We start from the raw sequence: 20,245 nt of genomic DNA on the forward strand, positions 1-20,245 counted from the left end.
GAGCAATTCATTATCCTGCCCGATCACCAAATCATATTTCTCTGGGGCATTCTAAAAAATGTGGTTTATGCTCAGAAACATCGAGCAGCTAAAACAGAAAATTGTTCATCTCTGCACAGAGATTAGTGAAGATTTGTGTTGGAAGGTGTGCTACTCTGTGAAAAAAGAAAAGTTAAAAAATGTATTTAAGTGAATGGGCAGCATGCTGAACAACTGTTGTAATAAATTTTTGTTTTGTTTCTAAGTTTTGTAAATAAACATTGTAGTTGTCACTGGTTATTGTACAACTAATAATAAAACATAAAATATAAAAAAAATTTAAAACAACTGCCTTATGTGAAAACATCACAAAGGCTTCTAAAAAATAAAACATGATGAAAATACAGAGATAGATATAATAAAAAGATAACTAATTTACATTCTTTTTACTTTATTTATTATTATTATTTTATTTTATTGATTTTTTATTGTTATTTTTTTGATTGCAGAAAAATATGTACAGTTATTCATCAGTTAGAAAATCTAGAAAGAAAAAAAAGTCTTCAGAAAAAATTTTACAGTGTCCATAAAAGTAGTAAAAACATATATTTTTAAATAAATATAAGTGGAACTTCTCTAACCACTTCACATTAATACACACATATATAATCTTGTGAGGGATTTAAAAGTCTGAAATATAAATAAATTCATGGGAATTATATACACAGGGACATTTTTTAATCCTAATTACAGAAAGGAATTGCACTCATCAAAAATATTATCTTATGTGTGTAGAGATATCCAAATCTTAAAATTACTGTAAACTCTTTCTCTAACAGATGTTGGATGTATGTGGAGAGATGGTATAAAGAGGTTGGAGCTCAATGTGAAAAAAAGTGATATACTTCATACAGAATTGAGTGAAAAGCATTATCCAACATTTGTAATGTAGAAAATGAAAATAATTTACAATAAGTGATTAATGAAAAATATTACTTGCAATTGATACAAAAAAACAAATTTGTAAAATAAATAAATATATATTTATGTATGTAGCAAAAAATATATATCGAGATACTTAATTTTCTAAATGAGAAAGAGCAAAATTTATACAAGGCACTAGATAGTAGATTCTAGTCCAGAGGACATGAGATCTTCATTATGAAGGCCACTACTCTGGCTATCTAGGCTGGTGGAATCGCTGTCTACACTATGAGGACTAGAGTAGCTTGCAGCCTCTTGCAAACGCATCAGCATATTTAACTGTATAACAAAGTTAACAGTTAATGAACTAAAATACTTCAAGTAAAAGTAATTCAGAGAGACTAAAAAGGCTAACATTTAAGAATAATCTCATTTCAAAGTCAAGTTTGCTGCTATATTTTATGCATGTAGAAATATGAATGAAGTATGTTCTGAACCTGTACACAGGTGCACACTCCTCCCACATTTTTTAATTGCTTAATACAACTCTGTATTTATTTGAAGTAATATACTGTATATCTTATAAATATGTTTTTTCTTAACCCTTTAAATTATTTCACTGTGAAAATTAGTCACACTGGGTTATTTTCCTCAATACTCAAATTTATATTATGACTATGTTATCACTACATCTCATTAGGTTTTTTTCTTTTTTTTTCCCTTTCATTTCTGATGTGTTGAGGTCTATGCTGACTAAATTAGTACATTTTTTATAGTTCCAATAGTTAAAATTACAAGAAAAACTTTTAAAAAGTTCATAATATAAATGATTATGCTACCATTTTTATATATTCAATATTTTAAATTCATAGCATGGCAATACATAAATGTGTTGTGCTAATATTATTTTTCTTAATCAACAATATGGGACCCATAATAAAATTAAAATATCATTTTCATGGCTATAAAATTTTTCTGCAATTTTTTTTTTTAACCTAAGTGGCTGTGTGAGCTGATTTTCATACCCAAGATTTAAAGCTGATATATGGCAGCATATGATTATTTATCATATATATATATATTTTTTTACTCTAAAAGATTGAAGTGCAAATAAGACTTTTCCTGTACCACCAATTTATAACACATACATACATTCTTTTAACCATTACCCCCCCAGGCCATTACTACCATATGCATTACAGAAATTGTTGTTGCTATTGGCACAAGGATATATAAAAGCCACGATGTACCTGTTCAAGTTTGCATATGCTATCGAGGCAGTGTTAGGTGGGTCGGAAAACTGCTAGCTTGGGGGGAGACAAAGACTAATGGATTAACAGTAGCCAATGGCAGAGGTGAAAGAGATTCTTGCACTGCTTCTATTGGAATGAGCAGAAGCCTGAAAAACAAGATGCAGGATATTTCAGAGACTGCTGGAAGTCATTGCGGTACAAGTAAACACATGGGTTGTGTTAGGGTAGCTAAGAATAGAAACAGGTGCATGTATACTTGCGTGTACACTAATGCTAGGAGTTTAGTAAATAAATTTGATGAATTTGAGGTATTACTCAAAACATCAAAGGCAGATATAGTTGGGATATCGGAGACGTGGTGTCACACAGATGTAAGGGATGCAGAACTGGAATTTGGGGAGTGCAACGTCTACAGAGGGGATGGACAGGATGGGAAGGGAGGAGGGGTTATGCTATTAGTTAAAAAACACATAAAATCCAAGGAAGTGAAGCCAGTTGACATCACTGGACAGTGCAGTGTTGAGTCAGTTTGGTGTGACATAAGCATAGGTAAATCAAAATTGAGAGTAGGAGTGTGCTATAGGCCTAATGACTCTGATGAGTATAATAAGATACTGTACAGGGAAATAGAATGGGCCAGTAAATCAGAGAGTCTTATAATGGGGGATTTTAATTTCCCAGATATTGACTGGAATTTGTGGGTTGGTCACTCACACACTAGGAAGGCTTTTGTGGATTTATTGGATGATTGTTTTCTACACCAGCATGTTCGGGAGGCAACTAGAGGGAGTAATACTCTTGATCTGATTATCAGTAGTGATTCTTCATGCATTAGAAATCTGCAGATAAATGAACCACTGGGTGGCAGTGATCACAGTGTGCTGAAGTGGGATTTACTCAAGGAGGTAACTACCATCAGAGGTAAAGGGAAGGGTTTTTGCTTTCGTAAAGGCGACTATGATGGTCTGAGTCAGTATTTAAATTCTATACAGTGGGACCAACTGATGATGATACCAACAGCAAATTCAAAATGGGAAGCATTCAAGGAACTAATCTTGGAAGCTACCAGGCTTTACATACCAACCAAGAAATATTGTTCAAGGTTCAGGCCTAAATGGTTGTCAGATGAACTAATGAGACATATGGCAGAGAAGAAAAATGCATGGGATACATACAAATTAATGGGTGACGTGGAAGCCTATGATAGATATAAGTTGGTCTGTAACCAAGTCACAAAGGAGATTAGGCAGGCAAAGGCAGATTATGAGAAATCCTTGGCAAAGGATGCAAAGAAAAACAGAAAAGAGTTCTTTACCTATTTAAACTCAAGAAGGAAAGGGATGAATCAGATTGGTCCACTGGATGTTGATGGTTCAACAGTTGAGGATCCAGCTCAGGTGGCTAACAATCTAAACGAGTATTTTACATCTACGTTCACACATGAGGAGTTATTCAGGAAGGGGAATGTCGTAGGTGAAGTAAACATTGGCAGTGAGCTAGATGATTTTCTAATAACTGAGAGGAAAGTGGAGGAGAAATTGTTGAGGTTAAACATAAAAAAGGCACCAGGGGTGGATGGGATCTATCCAGTTATATTAAAGGAGGCAGCAAAGGAAGTAAGCAAACCCCTAGCCATAATTATGAGAGCTTCATTGGACTCAGGGGAGGTACCCATGGACTGGAGATGTGCAAATGTAACCCCAATTCACAAAGGAGGATCAAAGGCTGACACAAGTAATTATAGACCTGTTAGTTTAACTTCGGTTCCAGGAAAATTAATGGAGGCACTGGTTAAAGAAGCACTGCAGGATCATCTGGACAAGAATTCAGTTATAGCTCAGACACAGCATGGGTTTGTTAAGGGCAGGTCTTGTCTGACCAATTTGATTGGATACTATGATGTAGTCACAAAAGAACTGGATGCAGGGAATAACTTTGATATTATATATTTGGATCTTAGAAAGGCTTTTGATACTGTTGCGCATGGAAGACTGCTGCACAAATTGGAGAAGTGTGGCATTCGAGGCAAATTGCTGCTATGGATAAAGGGATGGTTGAGTGGCAGAAGACAGAGAGTGGTAATCAATGGACACTGCTCAACGTGGACTAATGTTATTAGTGGAGTTCCTCAGGGTTCAGTGTTGGGTCCATTGTTGTTTTCTGTATTTATAAATGATATTGATGATGGTGTATCAGGCTTAATGTCCAAGTTTGCAGACGATACAAAGGTTGGCAGGGTTGTTAAGGACACTACTGATACTATGCTGCTGCAACAGGATCTGGAAAGGTTGAGCAGATGGGCTGAGAGGTGGCAAATGAAGTTTAACATTGACAAATGTAAAGTACTACATATGGGAAACAGTAACCCCAGATCAACGTATCAACTCTGTGGTACTACGCTGACAGTGGTAGAGAATTAAAGGACCTGGGGGTAATTGTGCAGGCAGATATGAAGTTCTCTGAGCATTGCAAACGAGCTGCAAGAGTAGCTCATGGTGTCTTGTCAATGATATACAGGAATTTTTCTAGCAGGGACAGGGATGTGATTATTCCCTTGTATAAGGCATTGGTCAGGCCACACCTTGAGTACTGTATACAGGTCTGGAGGCCTCATTTCAAGAAGGATGTAGAGCTGCTGGAACGAGTACAGAGAAGGGCAACAAGATTAGTGAATGGAACAAAGGGTTGCTCTTACGAAGAAAGGCTTAAGTTTTGCAAATTACAGAGCCTGGAGACTAGGCATCGCCGAGGTGATCTGATAGAGGTGTACAAGGCTTTGAATGGCTTGAGCATGCTCAATGCCGATGGAATTCTTCCTCTTGCTCAGAATAATCACCTGAGAGGGCATAAATTCAAATTGAGGAAGGACGGATGTCGGATAGATGTGCGGAAATTCGCCTTTAGCCAGCGGGCAGTTGGTTTGTGGAATAGACTTCCATCGCTTGTTGTTGAAGTTGATAGCCTAAACAAATTTAAGGCTCAGTTGGACAGGTATTTCGAACGAATTGAGGGGTGAAATGGGAGTAGTGGTTGTTTTTTTTTTTTTTTTTTGGCTGATGCTGAATAAGCTTGCTTTCTTGCATCATATGCCTCTACTAATGCTAATGCTAATGCTAATGCTGATAGAGAGCATTTTGAAGATTTATGTTAAGCTATAATCTTCTATATACTTGGGCTGTTTTAAAAAACTGAAAAGGTCATTTAGGTTTTGCATCATTTCTGATTAATGTCAGTGGTTCCTATACATTTTACAGGAATTATAGATCCTCCCTGGTGCATGTTACAATACATGCACCAGGGAGGATTGTTTCCCATTAAAATAAAAATGAGTCAAACGAGTATGACCAACACATGTTATACACATTGTTTTACAACCACTTTCTGTTAATTTTTTTCAGAAACTGTTGTGTCATGGTTGTGGTTTTTGTTTAATTTTGTTTAACACAATTAAAAATATTAAAAAGAATTTAACAAAAATTTTCGAAACGATTTTCCTTCCTGGAGCTGACAACGCTTTTCAACAGCATGTCGTGATCACAGGAATGAATAGTGATTATTTGTATTTGCGCATGCGTGTAAAGGCCCATGCATCGGAGATCAAATATGGCTGAAGAACATTAACAGAATTCTCATGTAATTTAATTTCTATAGTTTCTGCAATTAATAGTCGCGTATAATTACGTTTGACATTAAGTATTTTGGCCTCATTAAATAAAAAAGTATATTTATCATTAATGGCATGAAAGGCTAATTCTGATGCTGCAGGAGAAGCACGAACTGAGGTTTCATGTTGATTAACATGAATATTCAGAGAAAAAACGTGTCGAACCTTGGTAAGACGAGTTGCAATCACTGCAAGAAATGTTGTATACCAGGTCATTAATTTGTGTTGCAAATGAGAAAAGGACTGAGCGATTGTTCACAATAGTGTGTAATTTCCGTATTGGCCTGGCCACAATTTTAAATTCAGTATCTTTAGAGAATCTGTTAAGCTGTTTGTGCCACTGTTCAATATATGAGACAGAAATAAAGTATTTTTTGATATTACTATTGTTGGTTGGTGTAGTACAGTGGTTTTCAACCGGGGTGCCACAACAACATTCCAGGGGTGCCATGCAATTTGGGTTTAAGTTACTTAAACTTATTTTTTTTTTAAATTTATGTTTATTTCATTATAAAAAGGTGTACAGTATCTTTTTAATTTTGTGGAGATCTATAATCGATGTTTACTGAGTACCTCTATATAAAGAATAAAATTATATACTGTATATATATATAATTTGTATTATGAAATGTGGCACCTCCATAGCTAGATGGGCAGGAGCAGCAGTGGGTAGAACATGCTTCTTGAGTAGACCGAGGTTCGAGCCCATGCCCACCAAATACGGAGGATGCGGAAAGGTCAGAGAATGACCACCGCATATCCCCGGAGCAATATGGCTTTAGTTGCTAATGCTCCTAAAAAAAAAAACGTATTACGAAATGTAATTTTTATAATTATATTATCGTAATAACTATCATATAACGTATATATATTTTTAATATTATATATATATATATATATATAAAGGGTTTTCCAATAGTAACGCTCGATGTTTGGCAACAGCGCATGACGAAGTCGACAGTCACACAGGTGGTATCTTTGGTAGCCGTATTCAGTTAGTCTCTGCATTTTATTATGGAGCGTTACACGACTGAGCAACGAGTCGAAATTGTAAAAAATCAAAACCAATGTTCTATTCGTCAAACGTTTCATGCACTCCGTGCAGTTTATGGTGTCGACGAACGTCCTTCAGAATCCACAATTCGCCGTTTAATAAACAAATTCGAAGCAACTGGGTCTGTGGCAAATCTGAAAGTGCCTGTACGTCAGCGAAACGCAAGATCCGTTGAAAATATTGCTGCAGTCCGGGAAAGTGTGCGTGAGAATCCGCAACAGTCCATTCCGCGTCGGGCTCAAGAACTTGGCCTGTCTTCGACGACAACTTGGCGAATCCTGCATAAGGACTTAGGGCTTCACCCAACAACTAAAGCCCAACGATCATGCGCAGCGGCGTGCATTCGCTGATTGGGCGCTAGAGCAGTTGGAGGTCGATCCTGATTTTGGGCGAAAAATAATGTTTAGTGACGAGGCTCATTTCTGGTTAAGTGGCTTTGTTAACAAGCAAAATTGCCGAATTTGGAGCGACGAAAACCCACGGGAGATTCATGAGGTCCCACTACATTCCGAAAAAGTTACATTAGGCGCGTTATTGCTGAAATTGAGCCACTTTTATGCGATAACGTCATCACCAATTGGGTATCCAGGATTAACCAAACCAGACAAAGCCGCGGCGGACATTTATCTGATATAATTTTTAAAACATAATGTTAACACATATACTTCATAATAAAAATAAAAATAGATCACTATCACTCTCACAATTTGTTTTATTGCGTTACAAAAATCGAGCGTTACTATTGGAAAGCCCTGTATATATATATATATACAGAGAGAGAAAATCGTATCTAACAGGCAGAAAACTGAGTAGGGGTGCCGCAAAACAAAATAAATTACTCTTAAAGGTGCCGTTATTAAAAAAAGGTTGAAAACCACTGGTGTAGTATTTTGTATACTATCCTTAGCTTGTACACTAATTCAGTTATTGTAGCAAGTTAACATTTGTATTTCTGAGCAGATTCCGTCGTTGAATATTTATAGGCATTTAGAAATTGATTAAAGATGATCGATCCTTTGTAGGTGAACGGGTGATAGCTATTATAATGTAGAAGCATACCGGTGTTTGCAGGTTTTCAAAAATGCTAAATTGGATTTTATTTGAGTCCCGAGTAAGCGTGAAATTTAGAAAGTTTAGTGACTTTGTATCCATATTCCCCCTTTCCAATGTAAATTTGAGTCTACAATGAATATTATTAAACGAATATAAAATGTCTTGGATAGTAGTACTATTAGTATTAACTAGAACATCGTCTAACTACCTCCCATAGTATGTGATACGGGGTCAAAAAGGCGTCAAATGTACATGCTCAATTGTTGAGAGATAGATCTTTGACATTAAGCTGCTCAGGCTCAAACCCATTGGCAATCCAAAAATTATCCAAAAAAATCCAAATATATATATATATAACCGAAAGGTGATATATATATATATATATATATATATATACATATATAAATATTTTATTGTATTGTTAGCCTCAACTAACAGTTTAATTAAATGAAAAATTTCATTAATAGGTAGCTTCATATAATTAATCGGTATCAAGTTTTTATTTAACATATCCCAAATAATATCTAATGTGTATTCAACGTTTACATTCGTATATAATGGGGTAACATCTAGCGAGAATAAATTGTCATTGTCGTCAAGTCTACAGTCCTTAAGATTATTAAATAATGTATCGTAGTTCTTAATCCCAAATTGTATCACCTGTCCAAAGGGTTTTATAATACTATATACATGTGTGACTAAGGATGAAAATGCCGAGTTCCTGTAGGAAACAATAGGTCGAATAGGAAATCCAGTCTTGTGTAATTTTACCTGACCGAAAAGTGCAGGAATATTGTATTTCTGGCTTTCAATTCCTTTAACTGAGCCATAGTAATGTAGTCATTTTTTCGATATGTGGTTAACATTTTATTGTATTGATTGACCAAATTGATAAACAGTGCCGGGTCTACTTCAAGATAAATGGAGGTATCTGAAACAACTGAATCTAACTTATTAATATAATCAGGTTTATATAGTATTACCACTGTATCTCCTTTATCTGCCCTCTGTATAATAATGTCCTTATTTTCCCGAAGTTCAAGTAAAGCTGAACTGTCATGTGTATTCGATTTAGGAAGTCGCTTTTCTTTTATGTTATTCACTACTTGGTTAACTTGTTGAATAAATAAATCTTTGTGTGGAACATTACGAAGTCCAAATTCAATATCAATTATGCACTGTTTTTAGGTAGTTTTCGAGGTGATAAATTATAATTTAATCCTTCGGATAAGCTGACCGGGCTAGCCGGGTGGGTAAAGTGCCTGCCTGGCAACCCAAAGGTCGTGGGTTCGAATCCCGCCTCGGGCTTGGATCAAAGTACTGCAAAAACCTTAGGAGGTGCATTATGGCCACAGAAGCCAATGCGCCAACAACTACCAAAAAAAAAAAAAAAATCCTTCGGATAAAAGTGAAATCTGGTCCTGCGATAGCATACACGAGGAGAGATTTGTAACCTCTAGATATGTCGGTTCATTGAATACTGGTTGAGGGGGTGTTCGTGAACTAGTTGATGTATTCTGTGGTAGTACGTTGTGTGCCTGTGGGAGGTTGTCATCCAACTCGTATGCACTTGGTCGCAAGTCCTCAACAATGTGTTAGAATTCGCATGAAAGTGTCTTGACCTTCCTGATAATGTTCGCAATTTATTAACGTGTCTGTTTTTATTTTTGAGGCTTGTGCTTCCCGTCGCAAATCTATGGAGGTCTTCAATACAGACCAATCGTTAGGATGTAGATAATTTTTTAATTTATCGCAAAGCTTTCTAACCTGGGAAAGATATTTTTGTTTATTCGAATATTGAGATTTTAAGGCAAGTTTAACGATATTACGCGATGTGGCCGGTGTTAGTTGTTTTATGTCCGAAATTTTTTGATTTAAATTAACCCTGGCAAACTTCGGAATGATGTTGTTTTGAAGGCAATATTTTAGAAAAGAAATATGGTAACTTTGGGCAGTGTATCTTAGTGTTGATTTAATTTAATTTTGCAACAAGCCATTCAAAAAATCCCCCATAATTGTGTGTATCAATAGGTTACACCTGAAGAGACAGGAAGTGAATGAAATAGTCAATAAAAGTTTAAAACAATTAATTAAAACAAATAAGAGTTTAAAAACAATTTAAAACAATTAAAACCTATTGCTGCTAGGCTGCTATGTAGAGTCTTTGGTACCATGCCAGTGGTTGACACGATGATTGGAATGGTTGATACTTCTTCCATACGCACATCTCCTTGATCTCATGTCTCAGGTTCATGTACTTCCTAATTTTTTCCTCATGGGTTTTCTGGACATTGCTAGTGTTCGGCACTGCTATGTCAATCAGGTAGGTAGCCTTTTCCACCTTGTCCACAAGGGTTATGTCCGGTCTGTAGTGCGGGATGGTCTTATCTGTTATTATGGCGTGGTCCCAGTACAGCTTGTGGGTTCGGGTCTCTAGTACTGCCGGTGTTCATACTTTTAGAATGGTACACTTTCTTTGGTCAACTGGTATTTCCTCGCTAGCTTCTGATGTATTATCCTGGCTACCTGGTCGTGTCTATGAGTGTACTCAGTCCGGGTGATCACCTTGCACCCCGTGGTTGCATCATCTGACATCATCTGACAGTGTGGGGTATACCACACTTGGAGCTTCTTGAAAGGGTGCAAAGATGGGTAACTCGCCTGGTGAGATCGGCAAAAGGGCGTTCTTATGAAGAAAGACTTTGAATATGTGGGTTGCAGAGTTTGGAAACTAGACACCTTAGAGGAGATTTGATTGAGGTGTTTAAGGCTCTGAGAGGCATCAGTAAAATGAATGAGGATGAAATTTTCAAGATTATAAATGATGCTAGAACTAGGGGACATAAATTCAAGTTACGGGGGGAAATGTTTAGATTGGACTGCAGGAAATTTTATTTTAGCCAGCGAGTTATAAATTACTGGAATAAGTTGCCTACATGGGTGGTAGAGGCTGACAGTTTGGGGAAATTCAAAGGTCATCTGGATAGTACCTTCGGGTGAGGGAAGCACATAGGATAATAGGTTTAATTTCCTTTTCTTTTATTAATTATTATTATTTATTTTTATTTTTTTATCATTGTTTTATTCGGGTTTTTTTTTTTTTTTTTTTGGCTGGTGCAGCATAAGCCATAGGCTTTCTTGCACGATGCAGCCATTACTAATACTAATTCCAGGCTCCTTTCTGATGTATTTTCTATAGTCTCTGGTGTTGATTACCTGGTCTTGGATGGCCACCATGAATCCTCCAGTCTCGGGGAAGAGCATCCCGCTTGTGAGCCATGCATTGGAAGCAATGTTATCGATGTGATCTTGATGGAGGTCATTATAGTGTCTGCCATGGAGTGTCTTCTTTGCTCATCTTTCTAACTTCATTTTGTATTGTCTGGGCAGGAGGGGTTTCCTCGCTTAGGTTGAGTAGGGTATACCACTTATCTATCTTCCTTATGGCCTGGTGGAGTGGTGCTGTGTTCTTCTCGAAGTAATCCTTCAGGTTAACTATTGCGGTTTTCTGTTGCTCTATCAGGTCTATCAGGCCCTTTCCTCCCTCTTTCCAAGGTATTGTTATTCTCTCCACTGCTGACTTCGGGTGGTGTTGGCGACTCTTGGTCATCACTGTCTTTCGCCTGATATCTTCTAGCTCAGTGTTAGTCCAATCTATTACCCTGAAGGCATATGTTAGTACTGGAGCTGCATAGGTGTTTATGGCTTTAACTATGTTCCCACCATTCAATTTTGCTTTCAGCAGGCTTCTAAGTCTCTGATGATATTTTTCAGTCAGGCACTTCTTGATTTCCTTGTGTTCTAACTGCTCAGCCTGCATCATCCCTAGGTATTTGTAGGTCTCTCCTTCTGTCATAGCTTTCATCTCGTTACCAGTCAGCAGCTGGTAGTTTCGGCCAACTAATTTTCCCTGATGTAATGTGTGGGTCTTGCATTTGTCTAGACCAAATTCCATCCTGATGTCCTTGCTGAATTCTTCAGTGATCCAGAGTAGTTGCTGGAGTTGCTTCTCGTTTCCCGCGTAGAGCTTGATGTCACCATGTACATCAGGTGGGTGAGGGTGTACAGGTTCTTTCTTCCTTCTTCGAGATTATACCCATACTTGCTGCCGTTGAGCATGGTGGATAGTGGGTTGAGTGCTAGACAGAACCATAGTGGGCTCAGAGCATATCCCTGAAAGATTCCTCTTCTAATGGGGATTGGCCTGGTTGTGATGTTCTCGGTGGTACTCCATTTTGACATTGTTGCTCCTAGGAAGTTTGTCACTATCGCATTGACCTTGTAGATTTCAGGGTCTCTATTAGCCAGCTATGAGGTACAGAGTCGAAGGCCTTGCAGTAATCGATGCAGGCCACGTATAGGTTGCAGTGCTTCTTGAAGGCTTGCTCCATAAATGCGGCATCTATGGTTAATTGCTCCTTGCATCCTTTCTGCTGTTCAGCCATTATGCTCTGGCTCTCCAAGTGGTCTGTTATCTTCCTTATTATGAAGCTGGACAGGATATTGTATATTGTTGAAAGGCAGGTGATTGGCCTATGTTTTGCCGGGTTTCTTGTATCTTCGTCATTAGGCTTATTATTATTATTATTATTATTATTATTATTATTAATAGCCATATGGTGCAAGGAAGCCTGATGTTTATACTGCACCAGGAAAAAAATAAAAATTCCCGAGTTACCCCGAGAGAGAGAGAGAGAGAGAGAGGGGGGGGGGGTCAAAAGTAGAAGGGAATCACCAAGAAAGAGAAGAATGATGATATCCAGCTCAGGACCCTAGGTATTTGTGCCAAGCCAATAACTCACCAGATGTGAGCCCCACGGTCACAGGAATGAAAATGACCGCATAGGGGTGAACATGAAACTTAAATAGTGACTATTTGTCTTCGCGCATGCACGTAAAGGCCCACACATGAGAGATCAAATATGGCCGATGAACATTAACTGAATTCTCATGTAATTTAATTTATACTGTTACTGCAATTAATAGTTGCTTATAATTACTTTGGACATTAAGTATTTTGGCCTCATTAAATAAAAAAGTATGTTTTTCGTTAATGGCATGAAAGGCTAATTCTGATGCTGCTGCACGAGAAGCACGAACTGAGGCTTGATTAACATGAATATTCAGAGAAAAACACATTGAACCTTGGCATCAAATGTAACAAATTGCAAACATTATCGGAAACGTCGACACGTTCGTGCGAATTCTAACACATTGTCGAGGACTTGCAACCAAGTGCATACGAGTTGGATGAAAACCCCCCACAGGCACACAATGTACTACCATAGAATACATCAACTAGTTCACGAACACCCCCTCAACCAGTATTCAATGAACCGACATATCTAGAGGTTACAAATCTTTCCTCGTGTATGCTATCGCAGGACCAGATTTCACTTTTATCCAAAGGATTAAATTATAATTTATCACCTCGAAAACTACCTAAAAAACAGTGCATAATTGATATTGAATTTGGACTTCGTAATGTTCCACACAAAGATTTATTTTTTCAACAAGTTAACCAAGTAGTGAATAACATAAAAGAAACAAGACTTCCTAAATTGAATACACATGGTTCAGCTTTACGTTAACTTCGGGAAAATAAGGACATTATTATACAGGGGGGCAGATAAAGGAGATACAGTGGTAATAATATATAAACTTGATTATATTAATAAGTTAGATTCAGTTGTTTCAGATACCTCCACTTATCTTGAAGTAGACCCGGCATGGTTTACCAATTTGGTCAATCAATACAATAAAACGTTAACTACATATCGAAAAAATGGCTACATTACTATGGCTCAGTTAAAGGAATTGAAGGCCAGAACACATAATATTCCTGCACTTTTTGGTCAGATAAAATTACACAAGACTGGATTTCCTATTCGACCTATTGTTTCCTACAGGAACTTAGCATAAATTTCATCCTTAGCCACACATGTATATAGTATTATAAAACCCTTTGGACAGGTGATACAATTTGGGATTAAGAACTACGATACATTATTTAATAATCTTAAGGACCGTAGACTTGGCAACAATGGCAATTTATTCTCACTAGATGTTACCTCGTTATATATGTTGAATATACATTTGATATTATTTGGGATATGTTAAATAATAACTCGATACTGATTAATTATACAAAGCTACCTATTAAAGAAATTTTTCACTTAATTAAACTGTTAGTAGAGGCCAACTATATCACCTTTCGAGACAAGTAAAAAAAGTAAAGTGCAGCCATTATCAACCCACTGCAGGATGGAAGCCTCCTCAACAATTCATATTGAGGGAAATGGACCATAATCTGCCATGCTGGTCCAGTGCGGGTTGGTAGATCGACCATATTCAGCAGTCAGGGGCTTGAACCCCGGTCTACTCAAAGAGCGTGTGCTACTGCACTCCCGCTCCTGCCCACTCGGCTACGGGTGTTCAAACAAATTTTTAGATTGCCAATGGGTTTGAGCCTGAGTGGCTTAATGTTAGAGATCTATCTCTCAACGATTGAGCATATACATTTGATGCCTTTTCGACCCCGTATCACATACTATGGGAGTTATTTAGACAATGTTCTAGTTATTACTGATATTACTGAACAGTGTATTATTATTACTGAACAGTGTTAAAAACAGCTTAACAGATTCTTTAAAGATACCGAATTTAAAATTGTGGCCAGGCCAAAATGGAAATTACACACTATTCTGAACACTCACTCAGTCCTTTCCTCGTTCGCAACACAAATTAATGACCTGGTATACAACATTTCTTGCAGTTGTTGTGACTCATCTTGGATAGTACTACTATCCAAGACATTTTACATTCGTTTAATAATATTCATTCTAGACCCAAATTTACATTGGAAAGGGAGGTTATGGATACAAAGTCATTAAACTTTCTAAATTTCATGCCTACTCGGGACTCGAATAAAATCCAATTTAGAATCTATCGAAAACCTACAAACGCCAGTATGCTTCTACATTATAATAGTTATCACCCGTTCACCTACAAAAGATCGTTCATCTTTAATCAATTTCTAAATGCCTATAAATATTCAACAACGGAATCTGCTCAGAAATACAAATATTAACTAGCAGGTTCTTAAACATGGGTTATCCCTTGCTACAATAAACCGAGGGTACAAGCGAAGGATAGGATACAAAATACTACACCAACGAACAATAGTAATATCAAAAAATACTTTTATTTCTGTCCCATATGTTGAACAGTGTTAAAAACAGCTTAACAGATTCTTTAAAGATACCGAATTTAAAATTGTGGCCAGGCCAAAATGGAAATTACACACTATTCTGAACACTCACTCAGTCCTTTCCTCGTTCACAACACAAATTAATGACCTGGTATACAAAATTTCTTGCAGTTGTTGTGACTCATCTTACTAAGGTTCAACTCGTTTTTCTCTGAATATTCGTGTTAATCAACATGAAGCCTCAGTCCATGCTTCTTGTGCAGCAGCGTCAGAATTAGCATGCCATTAACGAAAAACATACTTTTTTATTTAACGAGGCCAAAATACTTAATGTCCAACGTAATTATACATGACTATTAATTGCAGAAACTGTAAAAATTCAATTAAACAAGAATTCTGTTACTGTTCGTCGGCCATATTTGACCTCCGATGTGTGGGCCTTTATGGGCATGCATGAAGATAAATACTCACTATTTAAGTTTCATGTTCATGAAAATTATCTATGCACTGTAATTTTCATTCCTGTGACCCCGGGGCTCACATATGGTGAGTATGGGCTTAGTACACCGAGGGTCCTGAGCTGGATATCATCATTCTTCTCTTTCTTGGTGATTCCCTTCTACTTTTGACTCTCTCTCTCTCTCAGGGTAACTAGGAGAATTTTTTATTTTTCCCTGGTGCAGCATAAGCCTCAGGCTTCCTTGCACCATATGGCTATTAATAATAATACGGTCGAAAAGCACTGTCAGCTTCAAGAAGGAAGATCGTTTTGAAAATTTTCGTTAAATTGTTTTCAATATTTAAAATTTATTTATTTATTTTTTTTTTTTTATGTAGTAGTAGTAGTGGCATGTGATGCAAGAAAGCAAGTGTATGAGCTTATGAAGCATCAGCCACACCATTCGCTCCAAATGCCTGTCCAGTTCCTCCTTAAATTAATTCAACCTATCAACTTCCACAATGACAGATGGAAGTTTGTTCCAACAATTAACCACACACTGGCTAAAGGCAAATTTCCGCACAATCTATTCTACATCTGTCTTTTCTTAATTTGAATTTATGCCCCCTTAGGTTCGTAATCTGAACAAGTGGAAGGATCCCATCAGAATTCAGCATGCTCAACTCATTCAAGGTCTTATACACCTCAATCAGATCACCGCGAAGGTGCCAACTCTCCAGCCACTGCAATTTGCAGAACTTTAACCTCTCTTGGTAAGAGGATCCCTTCATTCTCCTCACCAATCTTGTTGCCCTTCTCTGTACACGCTCAAGCAAATCGACATCCTTCCTAAAATGAGGCCTCCAGACCTGTACGCAGTATTCAAGGCATAGCCTGACCATTGCCTTATACAGTGGGACAATCACCTCCTTTTCCCTGCTAGCAAAATTCCTATATATCATTGACAAAACCCCATGACTTGCCCTGACAGCCTGTCTGCATTGCTCAGAAAACTTCATATCTGACTGCACAATTACTCCCAGGTCTTTTTCATTTTCTACTACCTTAAGTGTCGTGCCACACAGTTGGTACTTTTCTCTCGGTTTACTTCTACACATATGCAGTACTTTGCATTTGTTAAGGTTAAACTTCAGTTGCCACATCTTAGGTTAAACTTCAGTTGCCCATCTGACCAAATTATCTAGATTCTGTTGCAGTAGCACACTGTCATTAACAAACCTGCCAACCTTTGTATCATCTGCAAACTTCGACACTAAGCCTAATATACCTTCATCAATATCATTGATAAATATACAAAACAACAGTGGACCCAACACCGAACCTTGTAGGACTCCACTAATAACATTAGTTCACAAAGAGCAGCACCCATTGATTTCCACCCTCTGTCTTCTCCCACTTAACCATCCTTTTATCCATTGTAGCAACTTAACCTTAATACCATTCTGCTCCAATTTGTACAATAGTCTTCCATGCACAACAGTGTCCAAAGCTTTCCTGAAATCCAAATATATGATATCAAAATTACATGTATTTTTTACATCCAGTTCTTTGTAACCACATCATAATAACCAATCAAATTGTCAGACAAGACTTTCCCTTAACAAACCCATGATGTGTCGGAGCTATAACTGAATTCTTGTCAAGATGATCCTCCAGTGCTTCTTTAACCAGTGACTCCATTATTTTACCCAAAACAGAAGTTAAACTAACTGGTCTGTAATTACTCGTGTCACCCTTTGATCCCCCCTTTGTGAATTGGGGATAAATTTGCACATCTCCAGTCCCTGGGAACCTCCTCTGAGTCCAAGGATGCTCTCATAATTATGGCTAAGGGTTTGCTTAGTTGCTTTGTCGCCTCCTTTAATATAACTGGATAGATCCCATCCACCCCAGGTGCTTTTCTTATGTTTAACTTCAACAATTTCTCCTTCAACAATGTAGACCCCAAACACGAGAGGTATTAGAACGTATAGTACTTAGTACTGTGCTTGGGTTGGAGGATGAGAAGACGAAAGAAGATATTTGTTGACAATGGATTTGAACTTCTGTAGACTGTAACATTCAGGAAATATATATGAAGGAAGGTTGTTCCAGAAAACGGCAGTTGAATGAATAAACGAGGAAGATGAAAAGTTGGTTCTCTGAGTTTGAAGTTGGACAGTAAATGGATGTTGGCTGGTGGCGGTACATGTTTGGACTGTTTTGAAAGAGAGAGAGCGGGAATTATAGAAACCAATTCAGATGAACAGTGCCCATGGAAGTATCTGTAGAAGAGGCATGCAGCAGAAACAGTACGTCTATGAGATAGCGAGTGGAGAGACTCTGTTAGAGATGAATCATTAATTAACCTAACTGCCTTCTTCTTAATGGAATCAAGCAGCCTGAGAGAGAGGTTTTGGGGGCACCACCCCAGATGTGGGAACAATATTCCATGGCAGGGCAGATTTACAATTTATACAGCGTGGGCAGGTGTTTGGAAGAAAAGTAACACCAAGAGCGAAAGGGAAAACCAAGTTTTTTAGATGCAGAAGAAGCAATATTTGTAATGTGCTTGTGCCAAGAGAGATTAGAAGTCAGTGTAATTTTCCCAAAAGAGATATATCATTTTGTCTAGAAATCGGAGCTTCACTAAAGATAAGCATAGGAGCAGAAGAATCCTTTTTGCGAGATATAAGACAAGACTGAGTTTTAGAAGGGTTGTAATCAACTAAGTTGTCTTTGCCCCACTGGAAAATTACCTGAAAATCGGTATTTAAGGAATTGGTAGCAAAATTTCGAGAAGTTGAAGCTGATTGAGCAGGACAAGGTTTCTCAAAATGGAAAGTGGAATGCAATGTGCTATCATCGACAAAACTATGGATAGGATTTCCAGTCAATGGAAGAAGGTCATTAATATACAAGAGGAATAGAGTGGGGGGGAAAGAACTGAACCTTGGGGGACACCAGCATTAGTGGAGAAGTTAGAAGACAGAGAGCCATCTACCATCACCCTCAGTGAGCAATCAGAGAGAAAACTGGATAACCAATTACTAAAAACGGTTTGCAAACCATAAGATGGAAGCTTGTTTAGAAGACCTTTCTGCCAAACACGATCAAAAGCCTTTGAGATGTCAAGAGCAACTACTTGTGTTTCACCAAACCTTTCCATTGATTTCCACAAATGGGTAAGATATCACCAGTGGATCGACACTGACGGAATCCATACTGGCGATCGTTGATCAGATGGAAGGTTTCTAGTTAGTTTAAGAGTTGGTAGTTAATTGATTTCTCCATTACTTTAGAAAGAGTAGAAGTAATTGCAATGGGACGATAATTGGATGGGAGAGATTTTTAGGAACTGGCTGGATATGAGCAAATTTCCAAGCAGAAGGAAAAATGCCTTTGGAATAAGAAAGTGAAAAAAGGCAGCAAAGAATAGGAGTAAGCTCAGGAGCACAGGTTTTGAGAAGAAGTGGACATCAAGATTCGTCAAAATCCTTCTGACATCCTTTTGACGGAAGACCACAGGAGGCATTGAATGGAGCGTGTTGGGAATGGTGGGAGGTGTTTTACCAAGATCATTAATACATGAGTTGGAAGAAAAATGGGATGCTAGCAGGTCAGCTTTATCCTTGGCTGAAGTGACAACAGAACCATATGGTTTGGACAGAGGTAGGAGCAGAGATGGGCAAAAGTTGCGGCCAATAGCTTTGGCAAGAGACCAGAATGCTCGGCTACCATTAGGGAAAGAAGCAAGTTTTCTACTCAGCCTGTTCAAACTCTAGTTTGGACTGATTAATAACTGCTTTACAATTGTTGCGAGCTTTGGTGTAGGCAGAAAATGAAACTGAAGAATTAGAAACAAGCCAATTATGATATGCAACATTCTTCTCTTGAACAGCCTTAGCACATTTATTGGAAAATCAAAGATTAGATAAAGGAGAGAGATTTTAAAGTGGAGTGTGGGATAAAGGATTCCATTCCTGCAAGAATAATTTCACTGACACGATCTGAGCAAACGTTGACATCAGAAGTTTTGAAACAGTAATCCGACCAAGGAAAAGAAGAAAAGAAGTCTCGCAGGTCATCCCATTTTGCATTCTTGTAATGCCAAACAACACGAGGTTGGGAATAGCCATGAGATAAAGGTTCCATTGGAGAAGAGACAATCACCAAGTTGTGATCTGAAGTGCCCAAAGGACCTCTCACTTCGACCGTGTACTTAGAAGGGTTGTTTGTGAAAAAAAGATCAAGTGTATTGGCTGTATGATTAGGATTGTCCGGTATTCTTTTGGTAAATGAACAATCTGTGCAAGGTAATTGCAAAATTGCAAAAGCCTCAGCATCACGACCAGCTGGGTCGGTGTGACTAGAAAACGGAAGCTAGCTGGAGTTGTGAACATTAAAATCACCAATGAAAATTACCTCACTGTTAGGAAAGTTGGACTGGAGAAAGTCAAGTTGAAAAGAGAGGAAGTCAAAGAGCTCCAAGTGATTAGTAGAGTTTGGAGAATGGTAGAGACAACAGATGAATTTGACAAAATGAGGTAGAGAGATTTTAAGCCAGAGAAGATCAAAGAGAGGAGATTCCAAATTGCCAAGTCTCTGACAAGGAATATCAGAACGGATATTTGCACAAGTACCACCTTTGAGGTGAAATCATACAGCG

The 20,245-nt window shown here is 37.8% G+C and overlaps 1 protein-coding gene across 1 annotated transcript in view; it reads right to left on the reverse strand.

Annotated features, from left to right (window-relative positions):
* Window positions 1–1,098: 1,098 nt before the first annotated feature.
* Window positions 1,099–20,245, reverse strand: part of LOC150075004 (uncharacterized) — a 1,344,778-nt gene continuing 1,325,631 nt past the window's right edge. Inside the window, exon 35 of the mRNA XM_090389033.1 lies at window positions 1,099–1,242. Coding sequence (XP_090245159.1) covers window positions 1,099–1,242 — 144 coding nt within the window. The remainder of the gene's footprint in view (window positions 1,243–20,245) is intronic.

Source organism: Mastigoproctus giganteus, chromosome 14, assembly GCF_048544385.1.
Source record: "Mastigoproctus giganteus isolate SK-2022 chromosome 14, ASM4854438v1, whole genome shotgun sequence".
NCBI lineage: Eukaryota > Metazoa > Arthropoda > Arachnida > Uropygi > Thelyphonidae > Mastigoproctus > Mastigoproctus giganteus.